General features: G+C 36.1%; 1 protein-coding gene across 1 annotated transcript; it reads right to left on the bottom strand.

Annotated features, from left to right (window-relative positions):
• Positions 1 to 313: 313 nt before the first annotated feature.
• Positions 314 to 4,456, bottom strand: LOC128549841 (uncharacterized). The gene is made up of 6 exons (XM_053527513.1): positions 3,717 to 4,456; positions 3,346 to 3,589; positions 2,622 to 2,939; positions 2,263 to 2,357; positions 1,845 to 1,999; positions 314 to 760 (listed from the first exon to the last, which is right to left on the bottom strand). Exons 1-6 carry the CDS (start codon positions 3,817 to 3,819, stop codon positions 749 to 751), a joined length of 927 nt encoding a protein of 308 aa, XP_053383488.1. The 5' UTR covers positions 3,820 to 4,456; the 3' UTR covers positions 314 to 748.
• Positions 4,457 to 25,823: the final 21,367 nt, after the last annotated feature.

The raw sequence follows: 25,823 nt of genomic DNA, 5'->3' as shown, positions 1-25,823 counted from the left end.
AACATCACCAACGTCATATTTAATATTTGCTGCGCAGTTGGCAAATTTATCTGTCTACGAGCGGCGACTTGTAATCAAGGGGAAATTTGTTAGTTTGTTCAATTGATATGAATTAATACATTTAATATACTATAGTAACCTTTCTGGGCGATTTCTTTTAACAAAAAATACTGTAAATTTCTGTTAAAGGCCAGGTTTTCTTTTACAACTGGGGGAAGGGGCCCCAGACTGTCATTGGGGGAAAAAAGAGCGCGCGACGAGCAATTTTGGGGGATTTTTTTCACACGGGGGAAATTTACAATTATGCATAATAAACACTTTAAACTATGTTTTATTGCATATTCAAGCAACTTTTAGGAACTACTAGTACACACACTGTCACTTAACAAATAAGCAGTGTAATAATATTGTGAAGACCAGTTTTCAAGCACTTAAGTCTTAAAGAGGCATGTCCCTCTCTTTTTTATTTTTGAATAAGTCCACCACTGCCTCCTACTCCTGGGAACTTAAGGACTTGTCAGGATCACCATCAGTCTGGTGGCTTATTCTCATTAAGTCTTCCAGTGTTTTTTGACCTAATGTTCTTAGTTCTGTGGCAATATTGTTCATCAAACTAAACCCTCTCTCAACCACAGCTGTAGACTGGGGAATCAGAAGTGCTCTTTCATATAGCTCAAGCATTCCTGGATAACAGGCCTGCATGGCCCTGTCTTTCTGTAGCTGATTGTACACCTTCACCAATGTGTCTTCACCCCTTCTCCTGCAACAATCAAGCAATAATGAATTTTATTATCATTTTTTTTAAAAAAAAGGTTATCATGTCAATGAATGTGAAGTGTTAAGTAGAACTTTACCAACTTCTGTATGTATGATAATTGCTGATATCCTAACTGAAAATCAATATATACTACTAGGCTTTAGGCAGGTATAAAAATAATAATTTCTTACTTCTAACCAAAAGAGAAATTACAAAACAAGCATATAAATAAATTACTGGTTTCAATACAATTTATTTTAATAAAAAATTAGAGACAGAAACCAAATAACTGTTCTTATATAAAACCTGATCCTTTAAGTTTTCTATTTCATGTTTTATAAATAAAGAGCATTCTTATTTAACAACAAATGACAACTGAACAACAAAATGAAAGCATCATATTTATTGGAGCAGCCTGAACAAGTGAGCAAACACTATGATCTCCTGGAAATAATTGTGAAAGGGGAAACTGTAAACTAACAAGTGAAACCATGCACATTATCATAAACTTGAGATTGAGTTAAATTGTTAATGAAGCATGCAATGGAATCAATAAATGGAAGTGTAAACAAGAGAACTCTGAACTTTTAATATTTGTACCAACTTGTACAGAAATAATTGGTGCTTAAAGGCAGATATGGTCGCCTGCAAGGTGACAGAGTTGCCTATGTCTGGAGGCACTACTGTTCTGTGTCCTTCATAATCATCAACCTGTTCAGATCCATAGAACTCGGCCAGAGTTTTAGCTTTGTCCTGAACAGTTATATAAATAATATAGGTGGCTATCAAAAGACCCATAGGACCAATTCATCTTCCATAATGATCTGTGGTAAGTTATTGTCTCATTTAAGTAATTATTATGTAAGTAAATGCACTTTTTTTAACTTTAATGTTATAACTAAAATTTATGAAAACAAACAGTATGCAACTCATTGTGAGCAGAATCCAACCCAATTGTTAAATCTAATGATAAATGATCTGTTGTTTTAATATTCCAATACCAATGTTAAATAATTAAATTTCACCTGGCTTTTGTTAAATAATTCTTATTATTTGCTTCAATCATTATCATGATGATATTTCTTACCATTCCATAGGTTCCAACTTCGATGACATCATCAGGCAGGTTCTTTGGATCAAGGAGAGCAAACGAGGCTAACACTGCTGAGTGGATAGAAAATGCATCTTGAATCTCACCTTTCAGCGTGTAAATCATTGGAATACCAGTGTCACGGAGGAAACCTAAATTCAAACAATTTTCATTTTGATTGGCTAAAAATTCTGAACCCTTGAAAATAGTTTGATCTAGTAGACTACTGTCTATATAATTATGATATCCTTTGTTTATTTAATTCAACCAGTGACTTTATTTTCACTTAGAAGCATTGATACTTTGGTTCAAATAATTAGCCTACTGTAAATGAATTACTGACATCAAATGAACATATATTACATTTAAATTAATTATCAAAAAATATTTCTAATCTACATTGGTGTCAGTTTACCTTCTGGTGTCATCTCTTCATTACGCCTACCCAACCTAACACGCATGGCAAGAGCTGTTCTCTCTGTGATGACATCAAACATCTCTTGACATTTTCTGTAAATTAGGCAAGGTTTGAATTCTATTTATACTGTAACTCATACATTTAAGGTGCAAACCAGTGAGTCATTTTCATTCTGTAATGTAATAACATTAACATTGTATTTTTTTCTCTGGTTTATATGAGGCATTCTAAAATAATAAACAAGTACATGAAATACTAGACATTCTTTCTTTTTTATTCAGCAAATTTCAATACTTTAAAGCTTAGAAAAGTTTATATCACTTAAGTTAAAATTTAAAGAATGCTGCAGCTCTTACCTGAATTCCAAATCCTGTAGGTTGTGTTGCTGGTACCTGGAAGAGATGGATTCCAGATCATCAAGGCACTGCTGCACTCTGCCAGGGAGCTCTGTGAATGTGCCACAGTCTTCTTGTAGGTACAAGCTAAGGTAGTTGACAGGTCTTAGCATATCAGACAATACTAGGACTGTTGCCACAAACTCTTGCCTCATCATGTGGTTCCGGATTCCAAGTATATCAGCGTCATGGCTGTCATAAACCAAGGCATCAATGGTGTCCAAAAGGGATTCAAACCTTGCAGTAAACCTCAGGCATGCACTAAGATGAGACAACCATCTGTAAAAGGATAACTTTAAATCATACCACAGTGGAAATTGTAGTTGATCATGCGACATTGCCTCAATACATTTATATTTACAAACTGAAAATCACAGTTGATTATGAATAGATAATACTAGCAGTCTAGCCATGCTTGTAGTTGTTTTTACTTGTTAAACAGGTAATATTATGATTACTATAAAACATTTAACATGGCTGGCAAATATTTTCTGGAAAAAGATTTACAGGCCGGCCTGTAGTAAACAGTGAGTCAAGTTTGTTTGTTTTGTTGGGTTTAACGTCCGTTTCAATAGTATTTCAGCCATTTTACAGGCGGGCAGTTTATCTAACCATCGTTCCTGGTCCAACCAGTACTAGTCCCCTTTCCTCCGTAAGAAAGTGCCTACTCAACAGTGAATCAAACCTTGTTGTAGAGGCACGAACAAATGCCAATGGTCTTTGGCCATACGCCTCCTGCATGTTCTTGAATGTTGCTGCCTTCTTGGGGGAGAAATGGAACATCTTCCAGATGGAAATTAATGTTGCGTCAACCTCCACCAGAAGAGGACCTTTTTTCATCATATGAACGAAACAAAGGGCAAGGCGATGATTCCTACAATTGATGTACAGGCTGAAGGGACTGGCATGTCGGATGCGGCGCTGCAGACCTTTAATAGAAATATATAGAAATACAAATACAATAGGTATTAGGCAGAGGCTGAGCAGAAACAAAAATTAGTCATAGATTATTTGATAAAACAAAATAATAATCTAAATGCTATCGAATATATATACCTTTTCTTTCTCCACTCATCGTGTTACATCCGTCCAAACCAACAAATCTTATATTCTGCATGTCCAGGTTCTTCTGGTGGCAAAATGTTTCGATCGCTTCCATCAAAGCCAAGCTGGTGGTTTGCTGAACATTTATAAGTCCAATGAAGTTTTCTGTGACTCCATGCTGGCCAATCCAACGTGTAAAAATAGAAAACTGTGTTCTGTTGGATACATCAGTACTCTCGTCAGCCAACAAAGTGAACTTTCTTCCTTCCCGAAGGTCTTTGATAACTTTTCCTCTAGAAAGCTGCTCAAGACGCTGATGAGCTCTGTAACTGAAGTGCTTGAAAGATAATGAGTGGGCTCCTGCGATATTTCCAAAATCTCAGGGTCACATGCTCTCCCAATGAATTTAACAAATTCTTCAAAGTTGGCCTGAGCCCATTTCTTTTGGGCAAGAAATGACAGACATTTGAATAGTTTAGTCAAATAGCGTCTATTTCTTGCTACCTGGTCCGTATTCGCAGGGGTCTTTTCAGTCTTAGACTTCTGCAGAGCCGTCAGGGTCTTAATATTAGCATGACTAGATTGAATGAACTGGTACTTTTCCACACTTTCCATGTGCTTCTGGCTGTTTTGGTGCAAAATAAGCTTTCTGGATGGGTGGGTCCCAAGTAACGCTCCACAGGTTACGTAAGGTGTGGAGGTGTCATTACTTGGAGCAAATAGTTCACATATCTTGCACATATGTCCTTTCTGAAACTGGCTGTAATACAACCAATTGTATTTGCTTTCATAAGTTGAAGGACTATATTTTCTAGCATCCCCTTCATGTGCAGGTTTCTTTTTCTTTTCAGGGGGTTCACTGATCGGCTCTTGGGGACTGTCTGCTTGTGTTAGGATCTCTTCATGCTGACTGTCACTACCTGTTCAATTAAAAGTGATTTATACAATATATTAATTAAAACGGAAATGTTGAATTATAATTCTGTGATACTTAGAGAAGTAATTCATTAAATTTTAATTTCTAAACGATTGTGACACTACGATGGTGAAGCGCGACAGTACGTTGGTGATACTATGATGGTAAAGCGTGAAAGTACGATGGTGATACTATGATGGTGAAGCGCGACAGTACGATGGTGATACTATGATGGTGAAGCGTGACAGTACGATGGTGATACTATGATGGTGAAGCGCGAAAGTACGATGGTGATATTATGACGGTTGAAGCGCGAAAGTACGATGGTGATACTGTGATGGTGAAGCGCGACAGTACGATGGTGATACTGTGATGGTGAAGCGCGACAGTACGATGGTGATACTGTGATGGTGAAGCGCGATAGTACGATGGTGATACTGTGATGGTGAAGCGCGACAGTACGATGGTGATACTATGATGGTGAAGCGCGAAAGTACGATGGTGATACTATGATGGTGAAGCGTGACAGTACGATGGTGATACTATGATGGTGAAGCGCGACAGTACGATGGTGATACTATGATGGTGAAGCGCGACAGTACGATGGTGATACTATGATGGTGAAGCGCGAAAGTACGATGGTGATACTATGATGGTGAAGCGCGAAAGTACGATGGTGATACTATGATGGTGAAGCGCGACAGTACGATGGTGATACTATGATGGTGAAGCGCGAAAGTACGAGGGTGATACTATGATGGTGAAGCGCGACAGTACGATGGTGATACTATGATGGTGAAGCGCGAAAGTACGATGGTGATACTATGATGGTGAAGCGCGACAGTACGATGGTGATACTATGATGGTAAAGCGCGAAAGTACGATGGCGAAGCACGAGAGTACGATTGACGTACGGATGTACGGAACACCGTAGAAAGTAGTGACTTATTCTACATCTGATCCGCGCCATGAGAAAACCATCATTGTGGCTTTGCGACCAGCATGGATTCTGAATCGCTTTCAAAGCCTATTGCAATTATAGAAACCGTTAGCGAATGCGTAGGTTGGTCTGGATCCATGCTGGTCGCAAAGCCACTATGTTGGTTTTCTCATGGGGCGGCTCATCTCATTTCTTGCATATGTTCCCATTGTTAGGAACATGCATGGCAATGTATTCTCTTTCTCGGTGAGACTTTTTTTATTTAAGATTGTTTTAAACATTAGATGTGAGTATTTTAAGTTAGAGATTTTAGTAATCTCGCAATGGTTTCAAAAGTACAAAACAAAAGAATATCATATCAACAGTTGTATATAGCATACGTTCAGCATTAATCCTGAATATCTGATGTATTTTTTTATAAACAGCCAGTCATATATAAGAGAGATTCAGCACTAACCCCATATATCTGATGTGATGTTATTAACAGACATAGACCTTAGGCAAAACCTCAATTCTGAGAACAATAATATTGTTTCGTGAGTAGGAGAAACCGTCTAGACAATATTACAGACAGAAAGGAAAAAATATATTATTATTATTATTATTATTGTTGTTGTAATTCGTTGGGAGAAAAGACGTTAGTTGGTATACTGTATCAAAATTTACCTGCAATAATAACGAACCTTCGAGTTCCTCTTAAAGTAAGTCTTCCCGACAAGACAGAATTTTGAGCCTGGTTAATACCCCAGTCACACATACGGCGCGGATAGCTACGTCTAGCTACGGATAGAAACGTAGTAATTCGTATCGGTCCGTATCGATCCGTACCTGAGCCGTACCTTAAAGTAGTAACCCGTATCAATCCGTACCAGTCCGTACGGCTCAAGTACGGATCGATACGGATTACTACGTTTTAACCGTAGTTAAACGTAGCTTTCCGCGCCGTATGTGTGACTGTGGTATTACAGCGATTAAAGACAAGCAATACATTTTAAAACCAGCGAACATAATTACGTGTCAAGGTAGCCTCTTAAACTTATGAATTTTCTGTGTTTATCTTAAAAAATAACAATAGAGGTAAGTTTAATAAACTTGTATTCATAAATTTCATATCTGACATCTGCTTAACATATGCATTTTGAACAAAAAATGCTCTCTTTCACAGAGAAAAAGACACTATCAATATATATTTTTAAAAAGACATGGCATAAAAAAACAATCTGGTGTTATTTTTCAATCTTGAAGCTGACCTAACGGTGTGATTTCTGTGATATTTTTCAAAAATAGTATAGTGCTATTCTATTGGAGAACATTTTGAGTGGACCTTTCTAGCACTCGTTATTCACGATTTTAACGGTAGCTGGCATATCTTTCAAATGCATTTAATCCCTTGTTCCTGGCTTGCGTATATAGCACGCCAGTTGTCCAATAATTACGTGAACCAATGTTCACGGTTGAAAAAGTAGGATTAACGATCGATAAATTAGATTTTTCGAACGTAAAACTAGGTTTTTCGAATACTAACCTATATTTTCGAGCGGAAACGTAAGATCACAGGCGTAAATCTGGGTTCACGAGCGTGAACCATAGTTTACGAACGTGAATCTATCTTAACGACCGTGAACTTGGGTTTACGACCGTGAATATTGGTTTACGATCGTAAACGTAAGTTCACGCTCGTGAACATAGGATAACGACCGGGAAATCATATTTTTGTTCGAGAAACCTAGTTACTGAACTTAAACCTAGGTTCACGTTCGTAAACTATAGTTCACGTTCGTAAATCAAGTTCACGGTCGTAAAGATAGGTTATCACTCGTAAACATAGGTTCACGTCCGTAAACTATGTTTCACGGCAAGCCAATTATCCAATAATTACGTTCTTGGTCGAAAAACTAAGATTATCGAATACTAACCTATATTTTCGAGCGAAAACATAAGATAGCGGGCGTAAACCTAAGTTTATGCTCTGGAACCCATGTTAACGTTCGATAAACTAGGTTTTTTGATTGAGCAAGAACCTATGTTATCGAACGTAAACCTACGTTTACCCAAGTTCACGGTCGTAAACATAGGTTCACGTTCGTAAACATAGCTTCACGTCCATAAACTATGGTTCACGGTCGTATAGTTGATTTTATAATCCATATATATCTATGTTTTCGCTCGAAAATATAGGTTAGTATTCGAAAAACCTGGTTTATCGATCGTTAATCTTAGTTTTTCGACCGTGAACCTGGGTTTACGTAATTATTGGACAATTAGCTTGCCATATGCTTATCAGTTTAGTATGTATTTACGTACTTTAGTGATAACGCCATTCGGATCGTGTACCTTAAGTGTTATGGAAAAAAACACCGTTCAGGTATTTTTGAACAGTTCAGAGAATGTGGCACCACTTACTATAAAAGATTTTCCTCAGGAACTAAAGCTGTGTTTAAATGCATCTGGGCGAAGGTTACTAGTATGAGGAAGAATGTGTAATGACATTCAATATTATCCTTAAAGAGTTTTGATAGGAACGAAGTTTGGTACATCGTGAACAGCATACACTCTGACAAGCGATGTCACATCACCTACTTCGTACGATTTTAAAGGTATCTATATTGTTTTTCTAATGCATGAAAGCACAGATAGCTAGCATGGGGATGAACATTTAAATACTATGGTAGAAACACCGTTCTGAGCATAACAAACAACCCACAGACACAATTTCAGGGAAAATGACACAACTAACTATACAAGATCTTAAAATTATTTATAATATTTTAACAACTGGCGACCTGTGGTTATCCACTTTTTCTTTTTCAAATGCCCACGTTCCTTTTCGGTGATCACCTGCGTACAATAAACAATCTTATAACTTTAGTTTTTTGGGAGAAACAACCTTTTGGATCATTTTGAACAGCCCACTGACAATGTGATAATGACTGTGACATTGCTTCTTACACATTGGTTTAATATCCTTCAGGTGTGATTTGGGTCTAGTTCCGGTCTAAGGGATGAAATTCAACTCAAAGATGCTATATCAATGTATGTGACACATCTAATTATATATTGAGTTCAAGGTAATTTTATGTTTTTTAAATGTATTTAGTTCAAAGTTCCTGGCTTGGGAGGGAATGAATTCGGTATAATAAACATCTTTCATCTTAAATGCAATGACAGGAAAGCCGTTCATAGCCAGTTGAACAATCGACCGACCCTCCACAATAGTAACTATATAAATTTCAAAAAATACAAAAAGAAATTGTCTCTGAAATGAATCTCATCTCAAATTCTTACCTTGAACATGTATTGGGTATAATGATAAATTTTTACATGGGTATTCAGGTAGAAACACCTTAGCATAATGGAGAGCTCACAGACACTCAATCATGGAATGAGACACCTGTTACTTCCTGATGTAAAGGTATTACTTATATTAAATTTAAATGTATCTACACCAAAGTTAATAGATATGGGATACATAGGGTATACCCTTCAATTTTGTGTCTCTAGTATTACTATAGAAACGATATTTGGAGCAGTTTGAACATTAAAAAAACATTCACTCTAATAGAGAATATGGCCCCACTTACTGAAACATGATTTTAAAGGTACATGTAGCTAATTAACTTTGTCAGTTCAAAACTGAGACTATATTTTGATTTCATTTCTGGTTTGGGCTGTAATTATAAAAGCTCAGATTTGTACGTAAATTATACTTAAACAGATGCAGGCACGAAATTATAACTGAGACTATCTTTTCATTTCACTGTATTTTGGATCCCTCTCGTAACGTATTGTGGTTTAATTAAAACATTTAGGCTGAAATTGGCTGGACGAATGACAATTAATGTTTTAAGACATTGTTACAAGTTAGAGGTTGGAATTGAAACAAGGCTTTGGACTGGTTGAAAAAATGTGTATGGAAACCCGTAAGAGTCAATAAGACATAAGTTAATAGAATAAAAAGGATGAAAATATTTGAATCATCCTAGTATGTATATACAGACCAGTAAAGATCATATTCGTTTTAAGAGTACGTATCAATGCAATAAGTATTTTGTTTTTACTTTTATTGATTACGTGTTTGCCACACTTGATCACGCCTACTTGTCGTGGGTGAAATTGCATCAATTCATCAACACGTAGAAACTTGAAGATTTGACTGGCAGTACGTCGAATCTGACTCAAACGAAGTGAAACATATATAATTGAGCCGCACCATGAAAAAACCAATATTATAATAGTGCATTTGCGACCAGCAGTCTAGACAGGATCCATGCTGTTCGCTTTCAAAGCCTATTGCAGTTAGAGAAGCCGTTCGCGAACAGCATGGATCCTGACCAGACTGCACGGATGCGCAGGCTGGTCTGAATCCATGCAGGTCGCAAATGCACTATGTTGGTTTTCTCATGGTGCGGCTCAATTATGAAGTTTGACGGGACTTTCGAAATAAGCGAGTTCGAGATATCGTGTTTCAACTGGAAACGAGGTCATTTCAGCATTCAAAGTTCCTACTTCTGTTCTGTATTCTAGCTGAATACATGACTTTTTAATTGTCTCTTTAAGTTATTAGGTATCAGTGGGCAGTTTGACTCTAAATGCCATTCAGGAAAAAGGTTAGGGTTTGTAAGAAGACTAATTTTGAGAAATTGAATCGGATAAGCCTATATAAAATTACTATGTTCTTGTGTCTGAAATGCTTTTTTACTGAAAGAATCACATTTTAATGGTTATCTCTCCATTTGGGTTGGATGTGACAGGGCCATTTCTTATAATGGAAGCCTATGGAAAAAGACAATAGCAGTGTCTGGCCTTACGATAAATATATACAGGAAATGTAGTTGGTTGGCAACTAGAATTAAGTTAAGAACAAGAAATAAGCGTTTTTGTGATTTTGTTACAATGTAAAGGATACACTATATCTCTGCATTGTATATTCCTTTTAGATTTATACTTTAAATTGTATATTTTGTACAGTATGTGTATGGAAATATAACTACAAATATAAGTACAATGGTCTTGCTTCTTAAAGACAAAGAAAATCTCCTATATAAGTGACCCCCCCCCCCCACCCCCCAAATACCAGAATTTTTAATCCCCGATATACAAGATCCTGTCTGGTCCAGTCTAATAAGGGTCCATAAAACCCCTGTAGACTTGACATGTAGCCTAATTATTGTCAGAGAATCATAAATTTTATTGCCTACAGATACATTGGTTATTTCCTGTGTTTTGCATTTTATTGATTGAAATGCTGTTTTTGTTTTTGTTTAGAATGCACATAAAATTATTTTAATTGATGTTGAGTAATGTCCAGCCCGATTAAATAAAAACTCTTATAGCAAAGCAATTCTCACTCCTTAACCATTAAATAATTACTTAAAACTTAATAAAAGAAATTAAAAGTTTGTTTATTCAATGATTATGATCTTTTTGTTAAAAGTAACAAAATAAAACCAGAAAAAACATAATTGCTGGATTTTATTAGAAATTAAGCATTCAGTTGCATTTTTAATAGATAAAATGGAATATGGACAGAAGGATTTTATATATAAGAAATGCATAATTCCCTTGTGTTGTCTAAATAATGATCATTCTTTTATGTATAATAAAATCCAGCAATAAAGAGATATCATTGTTCAAAATACACATAATTTATTATTTCTAAAAGCTATGTGCCTGAATGCATTTTTTATATTTTGATTAAAAAACCCAAAAAAACAGCATTGATGAAATGTAATTGTTAAAAACTTGATTATAAAAATATGAAAAAAAACACTGTTGTGTCTTATCATCTTGTTTATTTAGCCCTAATTCAATCAAGCTTTCTAAACTCGTTATAAAGGTGAGAACTGATTTGCTATGAAGGTGAGAAATATCACCTGTAATTTATGTACTGCACAGTAGCTATACAGTAGCTTATTATGATAAACAGAAGCAAGTCTATCAATGGTCCAGTCTTGTGTATTGGCCATTACCACCAATACGCAGACCTTATGATTCCCATAGGCCACATACCTGGCATACCAGAATCAGTGTCTTTAAGTTGAACATGTTTAAGTTTGGCCCTGTAAACGTACATTATATTGTGCTAGCGGTGGAATATATTCCTTGAACTGCAGTTATTCTGTTTTGTTGCCTATGTTCGATAAAATTTCAATTTCTCGATGCAGTAGCATAAGGTATACGAGGGGTGTTCAAATATACCCCGAAAAATGTTCTTATATCTGGTCCTATTTTGTTGAATTTTGAATTTTTAAAAATTGACAGATAAGAACATATTGGGTATGAATACTTAAATTACAGTTTTCAGAACATGAACATGGTTTTTTTACTGCTTCAAAGGCAACGTCACTACCACTAAAGGAACTAAACGTCAATAAGACTCTGTCGTAACAAATAAAATTCAACTCCTGATCACTATTGGTACAGTGTTTTTCGCCATCAGATGCATTTTCTACTCCTTCCACGAGGAAATATAAATTGTTCTTACAATATCCCTGTGGTATCGTTGAAATAAAATAAGGATGCTGAAATGCACCGACCCATATCAAGAAGCTCTTAAATCTTGAAAACATGACTTAACATTATCGTCTGCTGCGGTATGAACAGAAGACAATCAACGACACTCTCTCATCGACCTTTAAGGTGCTAAACTCTAAATAGATGTGTTTCTTGTCGTTGTACATGTCTTGTATACTGTCAATAAATAAAAGACAGCGGATTGATGACGGACTATTTTTTTCTATATCCCCTTTTTGCGTTGGGAAAAAAGACATACCGTAGTATTTCTCTTTTTCTTCCGGCATCTGATATTATTAAATAAACAGGTAACACGTTCCGAAATATAGGAAATGATAGTATGATAACATGTTAAGGCACAATTAAAGCGAAGATTTAAAGTCCATTCGTATACTAATGAAGCTTTTAACTCGGCATAACTTGAGTTGCAAGACTATAAACCTTTCAACAGTCCATATTTAGCATAGGTTGTGTTGCAAGACTATGAAGCTTTCAGTGATCAATACTCAGCATAGCTTGTGTTGCAAGACTATGAAGCTTTCAACTATCTATACTCAGCGTAGCTTGTGTTGCAAGACTATGAAGCTTTCAAATATCCATACTCAACGTAGCTTGTGTTGCAAGACTATGAAGCTTTCAACAATCCATACTCAGCGTAGCTTGTGTTGCAAGACTATAAAGCTTTCAACAATCCATACTCAGCGTAGCTTGTGTTGCAAGACTATGACGCTTTCAACTATCCATAGTCAGCGTAGCTTGTGTTGCAAGACTATGACGCTTTCAACTATCCATACTCAGCATAGCTTGTGTTGCAAGACTATGAAACTTTCAACTATCCATACTCAGCAAAGCTTGTGTTGCAAGACTGTGAAGCTTTCAACTATCCATACTCAGCAAAGCTTGTGTTGCAGGACTATGAAGCTTTCAACGATCCAGGCTCATCAAAGATTGTGTTGTAAGAATAAGCTGAAGCTTTCAACGATCCAATATCAGCATAACTTGTGTTGCAAGACTATGAAGCTTTCAACGATCCATACTCAGCAAAGCTTGTGTTGCAGGACTATGAAGCTTTCAACGATCCAGGCTCATCAAAGATTGTGTTGTAAGACTATAAAGCTGAAGCTTTCAACGATCCAATATCAGCATAACTTGTGTTGCAAGACTATGAAGCTTTCAACAATCCATACTCAGCATGGCTTGTGTTGCAAGCCTAGTAATTGTTCGTTGTGAAGAAAGATATATTTCTCTTTCCGTTTGTGCTAGATAGGTATGAACGAACTTCAATCATTTTTTTCTCATTTCTTTATTCAGACTGATTTGTTTTACAAGAGGAGTTTAGCGATCAATGTTTTTTTGTTTTTCTTCTAATTGCTTTACTTAAAAAGATATCGCTTTTCAAGTTAATGTGTCTTTCTGGGATAGAATCCCAAAAATGAAAACAAATTAACTAAAAAGAAAATAATTGTATCCCTATTCTATTCTAACACTATACTGTTTAGTACACTATTGTAGAATACAATTAGTATAGCATTGTTTTGTATTCTAATTTACTATCAATAGTATACTCGAAGCAATTGTTGTATACATGAGGAATACCATAATTATACTTAAACATTGCAGTTCATATATAGTACATACCATTATATCACAGTCCCTAAACAGTCTTTCGAAATACACTAAAAGTCTTGTGTTATGCATTTGCATATAATAGCTATGAACAATTAGTTTGTGTGCCAACTGAGAACAAAATTATGGTAAGTGTTGGTTATTTCTCTTTTATCCGGCTCCAACTTCTCTTAGTGAAGTAAAATTAGATGGTATTTTTCCAACCGATTTCATGCTCTTCAAAGTTTTTCCCTTTATGCAGTTGCATTAGGGATTTCTTTCTTAACATTTACCCAGCCAAATTTCAAAAATGGCCATCTTCATCATTCAAACTTGGCAGCACGTTTTATTATTCAAAGGGGTGTTCAATAAAAATATACTGACTGAATAGCGAACATTACAGACCATGAATGTGCAGGCTGATCCTGGTATTTTCTGCTCGCACAAACTTTAAGGTAAAATAACTTGCCGCCAGCAAGCTAAAAATTAAAAGCACATTGCCGTGTCTGTTACTTTGGATTGGTTTAAAATCGATTTAATTGCTCTTTCTTAAAAAAAAAATATTTCGTATTAATTACAATCCTTGGGATTGTTATTTCTGATCATCTCTGCTTTGTTTGTAGTAGAAATATTATTTTCTTGTTACTAAGGGGTTGCTAGGTAATTACATGATCAATGTGGGATCGGGATTCTGAATGATCAGTCTCAGGTTAGTTATACAAGGATAAAGATGTAAAACAGTAAATGATTAAATGTATGCATTTTCATCTGTGTTAAAGGAAACTTGGAAGGTACATTTTTATTTCACATTTTTATTCATTTATTATTTTTTGCTTAATTTAAGATAAAAATACCAACCTTTGGAACGCCGATACATTTCTAAATATGCATTTTTTCATTTAATTAATATTTTTACTTTATGTGTGCATATAGGTACAACAAGACATAGTTTAATCTACATAGTACATGAAAGGAAGTATGTTTTATGAGCATATAGAGTTGCGAGTTTCTTTTTTTTTCATGCTTGGTAAATCTATTGTATATGAAGAGAAGCAAAATTTATTTTGACATACGTAACTAAAGCAAGTAACGTTCTCATGCTGATCAGTTACAACTACTAGGTAATTACCGTTTGAGGCTTAAATTTAAATTCTAGTCAAGACTTTAGACTCCACTTCGGAGTCTTATTGTGATGTCACGTGACGGTGGTGGTCACGTGACACGACCTTCCGATAGACTAGCGGGAGGTCGTAACCTGTATGAAAGATATGAATATTTATTTATAAGGACCTAAATTTACGAGAAACGGAGGTTAATTTCTGGTTCATAAGATTTCTTGGGCCACGTATATGTCATTTGATACATTTAATGCACATTTTCAACACTTCTGTTCTCTACAAGCCCTGAATAAGATAATAAATGTGCTATCAGTCCAACTTAGACAAAAAGTTGCTGTAGATGTGCCTATTTTAATATTGTATTGTTTCCCAACAAACGATTTTTATTTTCTTTTGTTCATATTTTGTTTGCTAGATGAAATTATTTCATATAAGGTGTCTTTAGTAATGCAAAAATAAAATGTCAGAATATGATCAAAAAGAAGGTGTAATTTTTTTCTGACAAATCATTCAATTATAACGTAACAGTTTTGTGATTTTCAAACCAGGTAATAAGTAACGGAAGTTGAACTTTTGAATCAAGTATTTTTATTTTGTAATATCTATATATTATAGATTACACAATCTTTTTGTTATCATAATGCAACAGTAATGATACTGCCGAATCTGTAACGGAACAGCTGCGGCATTTTAGAAGAGAAATTTGATACATGTACTATGTTTACTATTTCTTGAAGAAATATAGAAAATTGGGAATAAAACCGAAACGAACTAGTGTGATCGTATAACAGACCACTACTTTATGGTATTATCTATTTAATAAAAACTATTTATTATTGGGAGCTAACATCACGTATGTGCCCAAACTGATATTAGCCAAAAATATACTTAAATGAATTGACAGATATTGTAACGGATGTTAAACAGAGGACAGTGCTTTATGTCGATGGCAGTATAAATATAATTTTAAAGTCGGGAACTAAATTTTAACATATTTTAGTTCAAAGAAAAAATATTCATTCTTAACCAGGTGTAATGACGCATTTATATATCTAAAGAAACTTTTATATATCCTGTTTAAGGCAGTGATCTCAGTGTTTCGATAAATTCTTTTTCAGGAAGTGATATCAATGTTTCTACATATCCTGTTTCATTGGGTGATCTCAATGTTTAGGGCCTACATATATTCCGTTTCAGGGAATGTTCTTAATGTTTTGATACATCCTGTTTCAGAGAGAGGTCTCAACTTTTCAATATATCTTGTTTCAAAGAGTGGTCTCAGTGTTTCTATATATCTTGTTTCAGGGAGCGAGTTCAATGTTTCTATGACTTCTGTTTCAGGGAGTGCTCTCATGTTTCGCTATATTCTGTTTAAGGGATGGATCTCAGTGTTTTATATATCCTGTTTCAGGGAGTGGTCTCATTGTTTCTACATATCCTGTTTCAAAGGGAGTATTCTCAATATTGTCAGTATTAGGAGCAAGAGTAGCCACTGCACTGTGATGCTTAAAAACATGAATTCCATAGCTGGTTATCTCATGCTGCCGGGTCTTGGTTTCGCGTGCTATGTTACTTTTCTCAGCTTCAGCAGGTAAAAGAAATAACAGAACTACGAGAAACTGAGAAACTGAGATATATCTTTTATTCCACCATAAAATAAGTTTGCATAAAATGAGCAAATACATACACCAATAAAAACATACAACACAAATATAAACAAAAAATAATTTCAAAATAATTTGGCAATGTTGAATAGATGGGTAATTCAAGTGGAAAAGCGAGAAATATCAGGTATCTATAGGCCTGTTGAGTTCCGCATTGACGAAATACACTCCTACAATATGGTAAATAGTGCCTATATAGCTGAAATTTTGTATATCTGCGTGCATGAGTGGCATTCCCGAATAAAAAAAAGCAAAACAGATAGGCGAGTCTTTGATCATTGACACTAAGACTTATTGTAATCACATCTATTCAACTTACTTTTTATAGTTTAAGTTTTATCTAAATAATGCAGTGAAATTATATTTCATGTTCACAGTAGTATAAAAACATTACAACATTCTTTCAATGTCCGATTGGAAGAAACAAACATCTATATATCAAATTTTAACTTCCGTTACATTGTATGTCGTATTCAAGTTGTCGCTGTTCGGTTTATGTTTTTTCCTGCTATAAAAACATTTTTTGAGTTAAAGGAATTAAGATAAATGTTATGTTTCAACAGCCGCTTAAATAGTGTATTGGTAATCCTTAACTTAAGTTTCAAAATATTGTAATATATTTAACCTCCGTTACTATTGGCACTAAATGGCACCTAAAATTGTTCTCCATTAAAATATTAACCTACAGTCACATTACCACTTATGTCTTTAACTGGTAGAGTAAGGAGAAAATACATTTCCAAGTAACTGGAACAAGGGCAAATTAAATATATTTTCTTTTTCAAAGATTTTAACCTCCGTAACATTGCCGATCTGTTGATTGATAAACCATAAATTCAAGTACAGTGGAATTAAAACTGTGTTTCTCTTTTGTCTTGGGTCTGTTAATACAAATCAAACATTTACAACCACTCTGAAACTGTGACAAAATCGAATGTGCTAAAATCTATCAAATTTATCTTAAAATATTTACCTTACCCGTTAAATGCCGTGTCTTTAAAAAATATCCAATGTTGTCAGTTGCAGCTACCATGTACGATTATGATGTAGATTAACCTATGACACAACTATATAGTAGTAAGAAAAACCACGGGTGACGTTGGAAAAAAACTAATAGATCATCACTAAATTTGTAACGGAAGTTAACAGTAACGGAAGTTAAAAAAATGTGCATTTTCTGGCAGATTTATCACGAAAAAAGCAAAAAACCAACTGGAGTTACATCAGTACTGGCAAAACACATTGGCGCATCACTCTCACTAACCTCAGAATAATTCATAATCTCAATATTTTCTCAAAATCCTGGTCACGGAGGTTAACTGACATTTTCAACGATCCCAGTCAAATATACATTTGATATTCATATCAAAATATTGTGGGATGTATCACTAAAACTTAATAGTTTAATGAAACAAATGACATAAAAGAAGGACACAAGCACCTTTCTACTGTTATAACAAATATTTCTGTGGTACTTTTCATCGTCTTAGGTGTGATAAGGGAGGTTAAAGCTATTTCGGGGACAATGGTATAATAGTTGTGGCTACAAAATAAATGATATTCATCCAGACTATGATTTGTTTGAAATTATTTAGAGGTAGTCTTTTCTATTCAGCATTGTCCGTGCTTCTTTATCTCTTGGTTATATCTATGCACCCTTTCGTGGGACAGCCAAAAAATGCAAATTTCTGCATGTTTTAGCTGACATTTTAAGATTTAATGATCTTCTATCTGAAAATTTCCATTTTTCAAAGACAACACATATATATACTGATAATTCAACACAGTGAACATCCGTATACAGCTCTTTTTCTACTAGTAAAATGACAAGGACACATAGAAATGGCTGTCAGAATAATTTGTATATCTGATATATTGTTAACGTAACACATAAGCACAGATAGTGCTCGACTCCCTTTTCATGTTGTCATTGCTAAAATTATTGTTGAATTGCTGTATATAATAGAATTTGGGTCATTTGTGGCTGATTTGGGTTCATTATGTGGATGGCTGGGTCCCAGCTTCGCACATTATGTCATATACAAAAGTTAAAGGGAACCAGATATTTGATAGAGCAAGTACTCGTTGTAAAACGTTATGTTTAAATTTGGACCAATCAGAAACAAGTTCTAAAAATAGCACGTCTGCTGGGGTATAAATAGGTAGATTGATGACAGAGAGCTCATTCGGTATCCAGCAGTTGAAGAAGACACATCGAGGATTCAACTAATAATTTATCCCAGTACCTTGATAAGGAAGTTATTGCAACTACACTGTCAGGGCGGATAAATTATTAAAAGGAAAAAAATAGAAGTTCGTAGACTAAAGAAGAGTAGCAGAATTTCGATAAGGTTTCGAGCTATAGGGCCACGCATAGGAGTTTTTACCTTAAAGGTAAATTGAATGCTATAGACCATAGCATATATAGGCTGAGCATCGGGAAGCTGAGACAGAGACCCGAGTTTGGTAATCTACTGAGATAGTAGGAGGGTCCAGCTTATAGACGATTCAGCATTATTGCGAAGTACAGCCAAGGCATCGGGATATACCTATATGTAGTTGAATGCTATATATGATAGCATATAGGCGCTGAGCATCCAGGAATCAGGGCATTTCATATAGAGTTGAGAGGACAGAGGCCGAGCATCTATGCGATAGGACTCGTATGTTGTTGATTCAAAGACATTGTCTGACGGAACTTCAACAAAAAGACCAGTCAAGTATAGAGTCTCCAGCCTATAGGAGTTTGAGCAAATCATTTTTAATTAAAGATTGTTAGTTTGAAACATTTAGTGATCTGCCTGATCCCTGAAATTGTCTAGCTCATAATAAGAAATCATTTACGAATCATTGGTACACGAATCATTTAGGCAAGGTAGCCAGAGGAAAATTCTATATTTGAGATATTTGGTCTCACCAGCTCTACGTTTTAACAAAGACAATCTACATCGTTTGTCAGCTAGTCTAAGACATAGTCACCTTAGCGATTGGACCCAAACCATTGTTCAAGATACTAAAGGCGTAGCACTTCCCTGGGTCATATAACCAGTATCCTGACAATTGGGGCTCGTCCGGGATCTATATCCAAGGAGGTACAGAGACTAGTGGTTTTTACGTTCTGGTGGTGTACCACAAAGCACTGTGACAGAAGGTAGTCTGAGTCACATATACTTGAGTTTTATAGATAGTTCCAGCTCAAGATTTCAAGATGGACTACAATAAATGGGTAGCGATGGGTGAACGAATGGGCTTTTCAGGTACAGAGCTGAGCGATTATGTGGATAGAAAAGAAAAGGAGTACACTGAGCGCGAGGAGCGTATGCTGAGACGAGATGAGGAAAGACGGCGTTATGATGATGAACAGCGTAGGTTTGTGGCTCAAGAAGCCGAGAAGAAGCGACTGTTTGAGCTTGAGCAGGCCGAGAAGTTACGGCATTATGAGGAAGAACAGGCTGAGAAGAAAAGGTTATTTGAGTTGGAACGTTTGGAAAAAGAACGAGTTTTGAAGGAACAGGAGTTGGAAATGCTTAAAATAAAGGCTGATGCCGGAGCACTAGGAACTGATAAAGGTGCTGAGCCCTTGAGCAGTAAAACATTGCGGCCAAGGCTACCAAAGTTCGAGGAAAGTAAGGATGATATGGATGCATACCTCGAGCGATTTGAGCGGTTTGCAAAAAGCCAAGGATGGAAAGAAGAGACATGGGCTGTGAGCCTCAGCTCATTATTAACAGAAAAGGCCTGGACGTATATACAAGCATGCCTCCAGACCAAGCAAGCGACTATACTGCATTGAAGAAAGCAGTTCTGAAGCGTTATCAGTTAACAGAAGAAGGTTTTAGATTGAAGTTCAGGAATGCAAGCCAGCGTGGTGAAACTGTTTTTTCAGTTTTATGGCAAGGCTGGACAGGTATTTCAGTCGATGGACAGAAATGGCAGAAGTTGACAATACGTTTGAAATGCTGAAAGACCTTATGATCAGAGAACAGTTCATCCAAACATGTTCCACAGACCTTGCTTTATTCTTAAAGGAAAGAGTTGCAAGTCGAGAGCTGAGATCACACAGTTGGCAGAAACAATACATTGAAGCACATGGTGGTACTATAACCTCAAACAGGGTTGTGAAAAATAATTCCTCATCCCATAGGCCACCACAACGTCCAAGTATGACATCGTCATCTCAGCCCCAACCAAGAGAAAGGCCAGCTTTTAAAAAGCCTGTATGTTTTGTATGCCACAAGGAAGGTCATATAGCTAGAGAATGCAGAGACCTATCCAAGAGAAAAATAAGCGGTGCTGCTTTAGCTAGTAGGGGATCCTATGAGGAAAGACAGAGAAAAGCATGGAACGCAAGATTCTAACACCTATAGATTGGAGAAAGGAAGGCCAAGCCAGAAAGACAGACAGTATGAAGACAGGAAAGTGTCGCTTCATGCATAGCTGTGTCATTAGATGACAGAAAGGTAAAAGATAACATAGAAGATGGATGGCTTTAAGTTAGGAGATGGACAATCTGTTTCGGTCATAGCAAGCACCTGTACCATTGATTCAACAACCGGTGACAGAAACTTGGTGTTGAAGACAGGATATATAGGGATAAAGAAGTTCAAGTTTTGAGAGATACAGGTTGTGAGTTGGCAGCTGTTAGGAAAGATTTCGTATCAGAGAATCAAATGTTAGATAAGAAGTATCTTATGGTTGCAATTGATGGACGAACAAGGATAGTTCCTTCAGCAAAGATACAAGTTGACACACCATATTATACAGGAGAAGTTGAAGTCATGGTTTTGACAACTTTGATCTGCGATTTAGTTATTGGAAATAACAAAGGGGCTTCTGATAGACCAGACATTAACTGGAGTAGTAGGGATGGAAAACAGTCTCCATCAAAAGAAAATATTGTTGCAGCTGTGGTAACGAGAGCACAGGCTGAGAAAGAAAAACAGTCAATAAACCTTTGAAGGTCACAGAACCTAAACAGGACGAACTTGATGTCGAGCAATTAAAAAAAGCTCAGAAGGAAGACAATACCCTAGGAAAACTGTGGACCTATGCCTCGCATCAGAAGAAAATGAAGACGAAAAGTGGTTTAACATTTAGTACGAAGTCAAGAAGGATGTATTGTATAGAACCTTCGAAGAAAAGAAAGGCAGTATTATCAAAGAGATAAAGCAAATAGTAGTTCCAACTCAATTCAGAAAGAGGGTTATAGTCTTTAGCTCATGAATCAATAGTTGGAGGACACCTATCAATAAGAAAGACAGTTGATAGGATACAAACAAGTTTTTACTGGCCTGGGTTAACTAGTGATGTCACAAGGTTTGTAGGTCGTGTGATATATGTCAGAAAATGATTCCAAAAGGAAAAGTTAGAAAAGTTCCTCTAGGAGATATGCCAATAATGGAGACACCATTTCATCGGTGGCTGTGGATTTAATAGGACCTATATGCTCCTGTTTCAGAAAAAGGAAATCGGTATATCTTACCGTGGTCGACTATGCCACAAAGATATCCTGAGGCAGTTGCATTACCTAGGATTGAGACAGAACGGGTAGCTGAAGCTTTGCTAGATATATTTTCTAGAGTAGGATTTCCATCCGAAATCTTGAGTGACAGGGGAAGTCAGTTTACCTCACAGCTGATGGAAGAAGTTTGTAGGCTGATCAGTCTGAAACAAATGTTCACAACTCCGTATAACCCAAAGTGCAATGGTTTCTGTGAGCGTATGAATGGTATTTAAAGAGTATGTTGAAAAAGATGTGTCAAGAAAAACCAAAAGACTGGGATAGATATTTGTCAGCCGTATTGTTTGCATATCGAGAGGTTCCACAGGCAAGTACCGGATTCTCACCATTTGAACTACTCTATGGTAGGACAGTCAGAGGACCTATGCAAGTACTTAAAGAACTTTGGACTGAAGCTGAAACACCAGAAACAAGAAACACATATGAATATGTATTAGACTTACGGAATCGGCTGGAGGAAACATGTAAGATAGCTAGAGAAAGTCTTCATTCAGCACAAGAAACGTACAAACACCATTACGACAAGAGTGCCAAAACAGAAATTTAAAGGTCGGGATAAAGTGCTGTTACTTTTACCAACTAACCACAATAAGTTAATGCTTCAGTGGAAAGGACCTTATGAAGTAGTTGATGTGGTCAACAAAATGGATTTTAAAGTAAAAGTCGGTGACAAGATAGTACTTTACCATATCAATTTACTCAAAAAGTACGAAGAAAGACAAGATATTTTGGCAGGAAGTGTCGCCGTGATCGAGGCCGATGTTAGCACAGAGACTGGGGTAGTTGATGACGAAAATTTGCTCGACCTTGTCAGAATAGGAGGGTCGAAACATATGAAAATGTACAAATTAATCCTCATTTGTCTGAAAGCCAATTACTGAAATTAAGTCGCTTATAAAACAATATCAAGACATTTTCACAGAAAGTCCTGGAACGACGAATCTTGTAGAACATAAGGTCGAACTTACAACCACAGAACCTGTTAGAGTCAAACAATACCCCATACCATATGCGAAACGTAATGAGGTTAACCAAGAGGTTCAACACATGTTAAACGCTGGGATTATTGAACCTGCCACCTCTGCATACAACTCCCCTATCGTTATGGTAAAAAAGAAAGACAATACAAACAGATTTTGTATCGATTTTAGACGTTTGAATTCTGTAACGAAATTTGATACAGAGCCAATGGAAATGATGAAGATATTCGGTCAAAACTTCATGAGGATAAGTTCTTCACAAAATTAGACCTCAGCAAAGGTTACTGGCAGATTCCTGTCGAGAAGCAATCTAGGCACTTGACAGCATTCACAACACCTGAGGGAAGTTTTCAGTTCCGGAAAATGCCATTTGGTATGATCCAATTCAGGTGCTACATTTAATAAAAATGATGCGAAAATTACTTACAGGATGCAAACATGCTGACAATTACGTGGACGATATTTTTAGGTCACACATGACATGGACACACATATGTCAATGTTACAAGATATTTTTAAGAGAGTTAGGGATGCAAATCTTACATTAAGACCATCAAAGTGTCTAATAGATATAGTAATATTTCATTTACTGGACATAAAGTCGAAACGATCAGCTGGAAATGGAAGATGATAAACTAGATCGCATAAGGAATGCTGACGAACCTAAGACTAAGAGACAAGTACGGAGCTTCCTTGGTCTAACAGGAATATTATAGAAAATTCATAGCATCGTACTCTGAAGTTGCAGCACCCCTGACCGACTTAATCAAGAAAGGAAAACCTAAAACGTCGTATGGGAAGAACAACATGCCAAAGCTTTTAATACTTTGAAAACCTTGCTTACACAAGCACCTATTCTACGGTTACCAGACTTTTCACGACCTTTTATATTACAATGCGATGCTTCAGATACTGGGGTTGGAGCAGCACTTCTTCAGAGGTATGAAGATGGACAATTTCCATAGCATATGCCAGTAAGAAATTGCTCCAGAGAAGAGGAACTATTCGGTAATTGAAAGAGAATGTTTGTCAATAGTTTTTGGTGTTAAGAAATTTCAGAATATTTGTACGGCAGTGAATTCATCCTGCAGACTGATCATGCACCATTGAGTTACATACACAAATGTAAAGTAGAAAGCTCAAGAATTATGAGATGGGCATTGTTTTTGCAGTGTTATAGATTCAAAATTGAATCTATTAAAGGTACAGAAAATGTTTGTGCTGATTATTTAAGTAGACAATAATTGAGTACATGAAACAGAATATGGTGTGACTGATTTTGATACAAAAAAAAAAAAAAAAAAAAAAAAAAAATCAAGAAATAGTAAAAAGAAAAGAGATTTGTTTACAAATTATTCTTCATGTTTATGAAAAACTTAGAGTATTTTCTTGAAAAGGGGGCTATTGTCAGAATAATTTGTATATCTGATATATTGTTAACGTAACACATAAGCACAGATAATGCTCGACTCCCTTTTCATGTTGTCATTGCTAAAATTATTGTTGAATTGCTGTATATAATAGAATTTGGGTCATTTGTGGCTGATTTGGGTTCATTATGTGGATGGCTGGGTCCCAGCTTCGCACATTAATGTCATATACAAAAGTTAAAGGGAACCAGATATTTGATAGAGCAAGTACTCGTTGTAAAAACGTTATGTTTAAATTTGGACCAATCAGAAACAAGTTCTAAAAATAGCACGTCTGCTGGGTATAAATAGGTAGATTGATGACAGAGAGCTCATTCGGTATCCAGCAGTTGAAGAAGACACATCGAGGATTCAACTAATAATTTATCCCAGTACCTTGATAAGGAAGTTATTGCAACTACACTGTCAGGGCGGATAAATTATTAAAAGGAAAAAAATAGAAGTTCGTAGACTAAAGAAGAGTAGCAGAATTTCGATAAGGTTTCGAGCTATAGGGCCAGCGCATAGGAGTTTTACCTTAAATGGTATTGAAGCTATAGACCATAGCATATATAGCTGAGCATCGGAAGCTGAGACAGAGACCCGGAGTTTGGTAATCTACTGAGATAGTAGGAGGGTTCCAGCTTATAGACGATTCAGCATTATTGGCGAAGTACAGCCAAGGCATCGGGGATATACCTATATGGTAGTTGAATGCTATATATGATAGCATATAGGCGCTGAGCATCCAGGAATCAGGGCATTCATATAGAGTTGAGAGGACAGAGGCCGAGCATCTATGCGATAGGACTCGTATGTTGTTGATTCAAAGACATTGTCTGACGGGAACTTCAACAAAAAGACCAGTCAAGTATAGAGTCTCCAGCCTATAGGAGTTTGAGCTAATCATTTTTAATTAAAGATTGTTAGTTTGAAACATTTAGTGATCTGCCTGATCCCTGAAATTGTCTAGCTCATAATAAGAAATCATTTACGAATCATTGGTACACGAATCATTTAGGCAAGGTAGCCAGAGGAAAATTCTATATTTGAGATATTTGGTCTCACCAGCTCTACGTTTTAACAAAGGACAATCTACATCGTTTGTCAGCTAGTCTAAGACATAGTCACCTTAGCGATTGGACCCAAACCATTGTTCAAGATACTAAAGGCGTAGGCACTTCCCTGGGTCATATAACCAGTATCCTGACAATGGCAAATGGGACATTATTTCTGGAATGGCTGATTCTCATTCAGATCCCATTCAGATCTTTTCAAGTATTGACAAGAAGTTAATGTAAGCCTCAGAAAGGTTACAATCTACTTCGGAATCAGCATGGCTGAGGCAGGAATCAACCTCTATTCTACATTGATAAGTGTCAATTAAAATGCATTAAAAAAGAAGATAATTTCATTCTCGTTGATTGCACAGAATGTGTTCTTTTTTAATATA

This window comes from Mercenaria mercenaria, chromosome 16 (assembly GCF_021730395.1).
Source record: "Mercenaria mercenaria strain notata chromosome 16, MADL_Memer_1, whole genome shotgun sequence".
NCBI lineage: Eukaryota > Metazoa > Mollusca > Bivalvia > Venerida > Veneridae > Mercenaria > Mercenaria mercenaria.
This window is presented reverse-complemented; position numbering and strand designations above follow the sequence as displayed.

Bases quoted from the DNA above. Each gene is read 5' to 3' on its own strand.
- LOC128549841 (XM_053527513.1), bottom strand. From the start codon at position 3,819: ATGGAAGCGATCGAAACATTTTGCCACCAGAAGAACCTGGACATGCAG. The intron at 2,358-2,621 runs GTAAGAGCTGCA...CCTAATTTACAG, and splicing joins CTACAGGATTTGGAATTCAG to AAAATGTCAAGAGATGTTTG. The intron at 2,000-2,262 runs GTAAACTGACAC...GTTTGAATTTAG, and splicing joins TGAAGAGATGACACCAGAAG to GTTTCCTCCGTGACACTGGT.